The 10,400-nt window shown below is 40.6% G+C and overlaps 1 protein-coding gene across 2 annotated transcripts in view; it reads left to right on the top strand.

Annotated features, from left to right (window-relative positions):
• The first annotated feature begins 3,417 nt into the window (after nt 1-3,417).
• The window catches only part of deptor (DEP domain containing MTOR-interacting protein), a 42,025-nt gene continuing 35,042 nt past the window's right edge, over nt 3,418-10,400 (top strand). The window contains exons 1-3 of one of the 2 annotated variants that reach the window (XM_066691398.1): nt 3,418-3,937; nt 4,150-4,255; nt 4,456-4,553. In XM_066691398.1, coding sequence (XP_066547495.1) covers nt 4,459-4,553 — 95 coding nt within the window. In that variant the 5' untranslated portion in view covers nt 3,418-3,937; nt 4,150-4,255; nt 4,456-4,458. Of the gene's footprint in view, nt 4,099-4,149; nt 4,256-4,455; nt 4,554-10,400 lie in introns of both variants that reach the window. The other variant, XM_066691397.1, reaches the window with a different exon arrangement.

Below are 10,400 nucleotides of genomic sequence, written 5' to 3'. Positions count from 1 at the left end.
TATCTATTTGGCAGTCTGTCTGTCTATCTAAATATTTGTCTATCGATATTATGGATGTTCATATGGGCATAGATGTTAAAAAATGTAGAGTAAATAGAGAAAGACAAGTGGCATATTATATTACTGACAACAGATCATATAAATCAAGAAAGCTCTGGAAACAGCAAAGGTAAGGTTGTAATTATTCTATATCATATACAGTGCAAAAGTATTCACCCCCCTTGGCATTTTTCCTATTTTGTTTGCATTACAACCTGTAATTTAAATAGATTTTTATTTGGATTTCATGTAATGGACACAAAATAGTCCAAATATTGGTGAAGTGAAATGGAAAAAATAGCTTGTTTAAAAAAAATTAAAACATTAAAAACAGAAAAGTGGTGTGTGCACCTGTGTGCAATCTAAGTGTCACATGATCTCAGTATATATACACCTGTTCTGAAAGGCCCCAGAGTCTGCAACACCACTGAGCAAGCGGCACCATGAAGACCAAGGAGCTCTTCAAACAGGTCAGGGACAAAGCTGTGGAGATCAGTACAGATCAGGGTTGGGTTATAAAAAAATATTTGAAACTTTGTACATCCCACGGAGCACCATTAAATCCATTATTAAAAAATTGAAAGAATATGGCACCACAACAAACCTGCCAACAGAGGGCTGCTCACCTAAACTCATGGACCAGGCAAGGAGGGAATTAATCAGAGGCAACAAAGAGACCAAATATAACCCTGAAGGAGCTGCAAAGCTCCACAGCAGTGAATTGGAGTATCTGTCCATAGGACCACTTTAAGCCGTACACTCCACAGAGCTGGGCTTTATGGAAGAGTGGCCAGAAAAAAAGCCATTGCTTAAAGAAAAAAATAAGCAAACACATTTGCTGTTCGCCAGAAGGCATGTGGGAGACTCCCCAAATGTATGGAAGAAGGTCACTCTGGTCAGATGAGACTAAAATTGAGCTTTTTGGCCATCAAGGAAAATGCTATATGTGGCGCAAACCCAACACCTCTTATCACCCCGAGAACACCATCCATGTTTTTCATTGTCAGGGACTGGGAAACTGGTCAGAATTGAAGGAATGATGGATGGCACTAAATACAGGGACATTCTTGAGGGAAACCTGTTCCAGTCTTCCAGAGATTTGAGACTGGGATGGAGGTTCACCTTCCAGCAGGACAATGACCCTAAGCATACTGCTAAAGCAACACTCGAGTGGTTTAAGGGGAAACATTTAAATGTCTTTGAATGGCCTAGTCAAAACCCAGACCTCAATCCAATTGAGAATCTGTGGTATGACTTAAAGATTGCTGTACACCAGTGGAACCCATCCAACCTGAAGGAGCTGGAGCAGTTTTGCCTTGAAGAATGGGCAAAAATCCCAGTGGCTAGATGTGCCAAGCTTATAGAGACGTACCCCAAGAGACTTGCGGCTGTAATTGCTGCAAAAGGTGGCTCTACAAAGTATTGACTTTGGGGGTGTGAATAGTTATGCAGACTCAAGTCTTCTGTTTTTTTGTCTTATTTCTTGTTTGTTTCACAATAAAAAAATATTTATGTTAGGCATGTTGTGTAAATCAAATGATACAACCCCCCCAAAATCCATTTTAATTCCGGGTTGTAAGGCAACAAAATAGGAAAAATGCCAAGGGGAGGTGAATATTTTCGCAAAGGCACTGTACCCTTATTACCTCATGACTTCTGAATTAAAAATCTCCAGTTGTTTTTTGCTGAATATATTAATATATGTATTGTATTAATATTGCTAACATCTAATCTTGACAGCATGAGAGGTCAACACTGAATTTAAAGTGTAGAACCAACAATGTAAACAGGTGTTATATTGTCATAACTCTCCTAGTTTTCACAATTATTTGAGCACATGCCTCTTGGACTAGATATATGGTTTAATTTAGTACATTTGTTTGCTGTTACCATTGTATTTATTGCCTATTAAATTATTATGTTACATGAAGTGTGTTGCTAATTGTTGTTTATGAAACTGCATGTTTTTGTGTGTGTGGGCGAGACATTAAACAGATTCTAAATAAAAATAAAAATCTAGTCCATTAAATAAATCATTCTGACAATGATCCTTGGGATATCTGTCCAGGCCAGCATTATTATCAATAACATCTGCATCTGTTCCATGCTGTCACCCTTCTTTCTTTAGATGTCATCTGGAAGAAACTAAAAGTAATTGTCTGGGAACAATTTAATTCAGTTTTGTTTCAGTAAAACCAAAGTAAAGCCACAGCAGAAACGTCAACTAGTTTCCTTTAGATTCCTGTGTATTCTATTATTTATTTATTGGCAGATACCCTTATTCGGGGTGACTTACAGGTTACACAAGCAATACAGAATTGTTTGAATTCCTGAATATGGAATTCACTGAGTCAACCCTAGAATCCATGAAAAAACGAACAAACCTAACAACATCAAAAACAACAACAAGAACACAGGACTCAGAGCATCATCATTTCTGTCATGTAACCATAAATCAGAAAGTGAAAGAATGACAGATTGTTTGCTTGGATGTTAATACAGCAGTTCATTACATCACTAATAATGTGTAATTAAACTTTGTTCCATTTCCTGTTATTGCAATGCTATCATATCTTTATAACACTAGTAGTCCATTACTCCTGAAACTCAATCTGATGCAATAAAACATTTGTGATGGAACAGTTTAGCACAAAATAGTGTTGATCAACAGTCTGCCATCTCAGGCACACCTCATAGCACTTGAAATGCACAACTCAGCTCAAACAAAGTGACGCCTCCCTGTCTAAAGGACAGACTCCACGTGTGGGTGAGTTGTACCCTGTGTGGGTACAGCAGATCTTCCTCTCCACAGTACCTATGCCTACTGTCTCTGGAGAGCAGTGGCATGACAGCACAATGCCAAATCACTGTAGTCTTTGAGATAAGCACACACCTCACTTGAACTGCAGCATTTGCATTTCCATAAGCATACTAGATAATACAGTGTGTAATAATATCCACAACAGGATTATTATTATTATTAAATATCCACACACTACTACTACTACTGTTACTACTACTACTACTACTACTACTACTAATGATTCAAAATGGCAGTAAAAATAGCATGTTCTCTGTTTCAAAGAGTGATAGCTAAATGATTCAATAGGATTATTCAGTTGTTGCTGTTTTCTTTGTACGGTTGCTTTTCTCACTTTCCCTACGTCGCTCTTCTCGCTTTTCGGACAGGTCGCCTTTGCCTAAGCGCATATTTGCACAGGTCTGCGCGGCTCCACCAATGGGATCGGCGCGATTCTGCAGATCTGCGCACAACTTCAGAAATAGCCCTCAACCATCACTTGTTTTGCGAGAAAAAAACATCTGCACATGCCCCGCCCCGTCCGCCAACCCCCCCAATGACGGCGGACAGAGCCGTAGTAGTGGGCCGGCGCGGCACCATGGTTCAAACGTGTGGGCTGGTAAACAGATACCGTGGCAAACTGGATTCGCCCGTCTCCATTGCATCCTTCTGCAAAAGCGAAGTCATGAGTCCCCGGCGTCCCAGTGCTGCCTGTGGAAACACCCCTCCCAGACCGGCGGGCGAGACGCAGCAGTTTGATTGCTAAGGGCTGTGCTACCATTGTACTGCTTTTGAAGGCTCACAAAACAGAATCTGCATCGAAAACAAATCACTGTTCATATCATGGTTCCGTGTGATTGACATGACAGAAAGGCTAAACCGACATGAACTCGTGTGATAGGAAAGCCCAGCACGACGCGGCCGCTGCGACTGCCGATCATTCGGAGCACTGGTGGCACAGGGACGGGCTTTATTCTGCAAGTCAGTAGGCATTTGGACGAAGACGCATCTTTTTCAAGTCTGTTCTCGCGAAATCGTCTGTGTGGGACGGGAAAAGGCACACACGGGACTCCTGCTGTCTAAAGGTTGCTCTGGATGGTAATGCCGGGGATCCGATGGGCTCATGCTCAGGATTGTAACATCTGAATAGGCGTCAGCTTGGACAAGTTCAACACAAAGCATGCCAGTGGGATACTAGGACCATACACCACTGGACTGCACATTGCTATACAAAAAACAGAAATCTGCTGGATATCGAGGTGAGTTTTTCTCATTTCTCATGTGATTGCACTTTGTTGTCTTTTGGGCAGACTGCAGGAGCTGTCAACCTGGATGTAGTCTTCTCAGTGTGCATGCAGACCTGCCTGTGTATACGGATCGATTGAAAAACGCCTTCATAAGCAGTAATGCATTAAGGTACTGAATAACCTCTGAAGATGTTACGATAAACGTCATTTTAAGACGATTTTGCATGGTGTGCATACATTAAAAGACGCATTGTTGTCAAGAATTGTGCAGACTGTACAAAATAGTGATCAATGTACTACTTTGAGGTTCATTTATTCATGACATACGTGTGGCTGCCGATCGTGATCAGCTTGCTTTCTTTTGAACAGCTGATGCTGGGGATGGAAGGCATTGGGAACACGATGCAGAAGAAGGCTGCGGAGCTGGAGCGCATGGCCGAGGTCCTGGTCACCGGGGAGCAGCTGAGGTAGGCGGGGTCCCCGAGCAGCACCTTCCGTACCCAGCGCGCCTGTGCGAGACAAACAGAGGCATCTTGTTTCCAGACAGACAGACAGACAGACAGATTGATGCGATTAGGACCGCACTGTTGCCGTACATGAGCAGCTTTAGCATTTACACCGCGACACAGTGCTGTGCAGCTGACTGGGACTGGGACTGGGACTGGCAGTGTGCTTCTGGGTTGGCAACACCTGGGCTTTGACTGAAAACTAGGCATGCATTATTCAGCCATCCAAGTTGGGAAGGGAGCACGTGTTTAAAGCACAGGCAGTGGATTTTAATACTTTGTGACATTTGTACAGGGGTTGGCCGAGATTGGGAATTGTACATTTTGCAGTGGGCATCTGTGCTAAAAGGCAGTGTTTATGGCTATAGAAGCCTCACCCAATATTGCTCATGGAATAGGGAAATGGAAAGAGACCCTCTGCTGCAAATTCATGTAACCTTTATCCTTGGGGCAATAAACAACAAGTTGAGACATGTCTTCATTGTAAGTACAAAGAAACTGTATATAAAATGTAGTCCAAAGTCTGGCCTTCATATACTGTAACATATACCGACTAGCTGATATAAATGTTCCTCACCATTTTGACAAACAGGGCAGCAATGATTTCAAGCTTTTTTCCTTTTGGTACAAAATATACAATACAACAACTCCTCTCAGATATTGTTCCCAAATAGAATAAAAGAAAATAAGTGAAGTATTGCCAATATCAGTGTCGGACCTTTCATTTCAGAATTGTGTGTGTGGGGGTATTTAGTGAAAGTATATCCCCATCTTTTAAAAAGTAGGGGGGGGGGGGGGGGTGATTTGCCACATTTCAAACGGCCAATATAGATGCTATTCATAGATCTGCTGCTCAATAATCTATGAATATCCGTCACACAAAATTAAAACAGATACGTTCCAGGAGTGGGAATGGGAATCTTCATGACGTGGCATATATGAGCATGTTTAGCCAAGGTTTCTCTCGGCTTTGCAAAGAGGATTCAGACAAATGCCCTACCCATATTTTTAAATCTGATATTTTTTGGCATTAACAAAGCTTGTCACAATGGGAGATTAAATGGAGAGAGGCATTGTTATGATGCTGGAAAAGGGGCATTAAGTGGGTAGTGAATGTCCTGAATCTCTGTAGAACAGCAACTGAAGTCACTTTAAACACCAATAACAGCACATCTGGGCTTCGGTGCAGTGGCAATCGGATCTTCCCATTGTGTATTTTAGATTAAATATTAATTTAACTGGCTCATGTAAAGCCCTGATATGGAAACACTTCAGCAAACTAATGTTGAGCACTGCTGTCTCAGTAATTACTTTTTCCAGGAAATGAAAATGGCAATCACATACATGACAGTCAGGTAAGCACACCACCCCAAAACTACATAAGAACCACCCCACAAGTTTATTTTAAAAATCAGATATTGCAGACTTACCACGAGAAATGAATATATAAACTGTATCAGTGGAACAGATGTAAAATTGTCATGGGAAATAGTATAAACTGCAATTCATTAAATGTGCCATAGAATAGATGTAATTATTTTTCAACTTGTTAGATTGAGTTTGAATAATTTAAATGGCCTTGTGTAACTAGGGTAAACTAGCCAACATAGGAAACATGAAAAGGAAATTTTCATATCTCATTAAAGGATGTTATCACATTTTATTGCCTCATTAGAAAAAATATTCATTATAGGCCAAACAACAGGAAGTAGACAGGAAATGCTTATCTTCTTGGTTCACGTCTTTTTCAGACCTGTTTTTGATATAGATACGGTGTCTCTCTATAGTCAGCTGGAAATACCTATTCAGATCTAACTACCATTACTGGAATCCACAGGAGAAGAAGAATGAAGGTCCTCATTTGGAAATATTGTCCAGATTGTTATTTCCCCCATATGATTGTAATTAGTGCTGTTCTGAGCTATTGGCTCAAATAGGATGGATCTTTTTCTTGGCCCATCGCTGGCTGGCATTAAAGGGTACTTGGTTAGTTTGGGTCACATTGAAGGAGTGAACTACAAGAACTTTCATTCATTCCCTTTAAAGCTTTCTTAGTGTCTCACCAGACAAGACTAGCCACTATGGCATGCTTACACTGCGACCTGTATCCCTCTTCCCAGAAACCTATTACACTCTGACCTGACCAGACACTTCAGGCACCATGGTCCAGCAAGCTTCATGATTGTCTTTTAATCATTGATTTCTTAAAGCGAAGAACAACAATCCGAGCTGCTCCCTGAAAGCAAAGAACCAGTTAAAGAATTACAAACTCAGTGGGAGTCACTCTTTGCCATGCTACTGCGTTTGACTTGAGCTGAATTTGATGAATTGCTAGTCTTAATTGGAGTTTAGAGCTTCCAGATGACAAAGATGGATTTTATGGCTGAAACCGTCACTTTTGCCTGGAAAGCCTTGCTCTTATTTCCCTTCATGAAATAGATTTTGAACTATAACACATATGTTTGCAGCTAAATTTGAAAATAACCCTAATGAACCCATCGCTGTTTTAATGTGATGAGATCATGTTACAGTACAGGAACTTAAAGCTGTTCTTAAACGGTATGCTTTGGATTTAACTGGGGAATTATATTGTCAGCGGCTGAGTGCTAAGGATATTTGCCAGTTTGGCAAACAAAGTAAAGGAGCACAATTTGTGACCTTTCACCTATTCCTTTTGTATGATTATGGCTATTATTTTAAAATGAAATATAAAAGAATATGAAGCAATAAACACATAAAGACTCACCCTTAATTAATATTTGAAGCATTTAATTCTGATCAAATAACACAGACAGTGTTGGAATAACATACCAATTGGAGCAAACATGGACCAGATCCCCTTAACTGACTAGTAACTTGCTAGCTAAAGAAATGCATATAGCCTAGAGGTCACCTAGTTGCATCCAGGCTAAGCTTGAGGCCTGCTGCTGCGGCTGGGAGTTCACATTGACAGCACACAGATGGCTGAGGGCCCAAACAGATTGGCTGGGACTGAGCTGGCAGAGAGGAACCTCACACTGCTGGTCGGTTGCCTGCAAGAGAGCGAATATTATAAGTGGTTAAACGCGTGTCTCTTCTCTGACTGGCACTAATAGGCCTGCTATTTTTGCTGCTGAACTGCAGTGCATATTTAAAGGTGAATGGCTTATCTGTGCAATAGAGTTATTTTTGTAGGGAGGCTCTCACTGGCAACACTTTCACATCCTCAGTAACATTAGGCATTGAAAGTTGTGCATTAATGTGTATCATTCAAATTGGGCCTCTTATACAAGCTGGAGATGTATTGAAGGCCAAAGTCTACACCTCTGTCATACCGCAGGACATGAACATGAGATTTTCAGTCATAGCAGTTCAAAGATTATGTGAAACACAAGGAACAGTTTGCCAATACAGGTGTAACACCTTGCCCTTGTCATTGCCAACTCATCTTTGAAAGAATGTTTAATAAATTACTTTAAGTAGACCCTTTGTACCATAGAGGTCATTAAACCCTTTTGACTTAAACACATCTTAAGATAGCTGTTACTTTTGATTTGCATTTGATTTGCGTTTGTGAGTATGCAAATGAGGTTACACTGTAGTTACACTATATAATGTAGCCCGACACACACACACACACTGTAGGTATGCTGATGTTCAGAAAATATTGCAGGTATTGTATTTAAAACAGAACAGTGTCATGTATATTTGATACAATAGCCAAGAGGGAACCTTCAAACACACACAATGCAATTCAAACTAAATGCAATCCAATTCAAACTATTGAATTTCTAGAAATAATAATTGTTACGTTTTATGTTGCTCAGTGTTCACTCTAATGTGAATGACCTTTGTTGAAATGAATTTGTTGTTAGTGGGAAATCATAGAATTGCTGGCTATAAATGGCAAGACACAGACCTATTTCCAATTGTGTCTCATCTCGGGAGACCGCAGGAGCCGTGGCTGGCGACTGGAGGAGAATTTTAATTTGCTATTGATATTTTAGAAAACTGATTCTCCTTGTTTTCAAAATGACAGTTGCTCTCCTGTCTCCACCTGTAGTAGAGTTACTGATGTGGGCTTTTTGGTCTAAATTACAACATGAAAAATGAAAAATGAAGAAAAACACCCCCAAAACAGGCTACTGTTGTAACTTCTGTGTTTATAGCAGGGTGTAATCCTTTATATGTAAGGTAGCTACACTTTAAAGATCAGTGGTGCTATAGCGAGTACTACCAAACACAGATTGTACAGTGGAAAGGTAATCTGTTCTTGCTGAGTTTAAATGAAATATGTCTGTGTTTTATTTGGACAGCATTACCTTTAGTCAAACTCCAAATTTGATGACTTAGCTTTTTCTGTCATCTCTAATAGTAAAATAAGTACACGAGAGTCTTTAATTTCTTAAAGGGCTGGTTGTTTAATGGTTCACTACCTACCAAAACAACTTTGCACCTGTTGAGGTCTGAACGCACATCAAGGCAAAAGGCACAACTGAAGTCGTTTTCAGATGCTCTCCAGAGAACACTGCCTGTCCAAGAAAACATGACAGTATTTGGCACAATGAATGTGGAAACTTAACTAAATTAAACAGCAAGCACTCTCACCCTGTGCATGGGTGGAATGTCTCTTTGTCTGTATATATACAGTACTGTGCAAAGGTTTTAGGCAGGTGTGAAAAAATGCTGTAAAGTAAGAATGCTTTCAAAAATAGACATGTTAATAGATTATATTTATCAATTAACTAAATACAAAGTGAGTGAACAGAAGAAAAATGTATACCAAATTCATATTTGGTGTGACCACCCTTTGCCTTCAAAACAGCATCAATTCTTCTAGGTTCACTTGCACACAGTTTTTGAAGGAACTCAGCAGGTAGGTCGGCCCAAACATCTTGGAGAACTAACCAAAGTTCTTCTGTGAATTTAGCAGCCTCAGTTGCTTCTCTCTCTTCATGTAATCCCAGACAGACTCGATGATGTTGAGATCAGGGCTGTGTGGGGGCCAAACCATCACTTTCAGGACTCCTTGTTCTTCTTTACGCTGAAGATAGTTCTTAATGACTTTTCGCTGTGTGGTTGGGGTCGTTGTCATGCTGCAGAATAAATTTGGGGCCAATCAGATGCCTCCCTGATGGTATTGCATGATGGATAAGTATCTGCCTGTACTTCTCAGTATTGAGGAGACCATTCATTCTGACCAAATCCCCAACTCCAAATGCAGCCCCAAACCTGCACGGAACCTCCACCATGCTTCACTGTTGCCTGCAGACACTCATTTGTGTACCGCTCTCCAGCCCTTCGGCAAGACTTTTTTAAGGCGAAGAAGTGGAATGTTCTGCAATGGCCAAGTCAATCACCTGACCTGAATCCAATTGAGCAGCATTTCACTTACTGAAGGCAAAACTGAAGGCAAAACACCCCAAGAACAAGCAGGAACTAAAGACAGCTGCAGTGCAGGCCTGGCAGAGCATCACCAGGGAAGAAACCCAGCATCTGGTGATGTCTATGGGTTCCAGACTTCAGGCAGTCATTGACTGCAAAGGATTTGCAACCAAGTATTGAAACTTACAATTTAATTCATGATTATGTTAGTTTGTCCAAATACTTTTGAGCCCCCTAAAATTGGGGGGACCACATATAAAAATGAGTGTAATTCCTACACCATTCACCTAATTTGGATGTAACTACCCTCAAATTAAAGATGAAAGTCTACACTTAAAGCACATCTTGATTGTTTCGTCTGATCAGTTCATTTAATGATATCTGCTTATGGCAGCCTAGCGTTTTCACCATTGTTGTTTTAAATGTCTCTGAGCTATCAGTTTA

This window comes from Amia ocellicauda, chromosome 18, assembly GCF_036373705.1.
Source record: "Amia ocellicauda isolate fAmiCal2 chromosome 18, fAmiCal2.hap1, whole genome shotgun sequence".
In the NCBI taxonomy this organism is placed as follows: domain Eukaryota; kingdom Metazoa; phylum Chordata; class Actinopteri; order Amiiformes; family Amiidae; genus Amia; species Amia ocellicauda.
The sequence above is the reverse complement of the archived record's forward strand: the minus strand, read 5'-3'. Positions and strand labels throughout refer to the sequence as shown.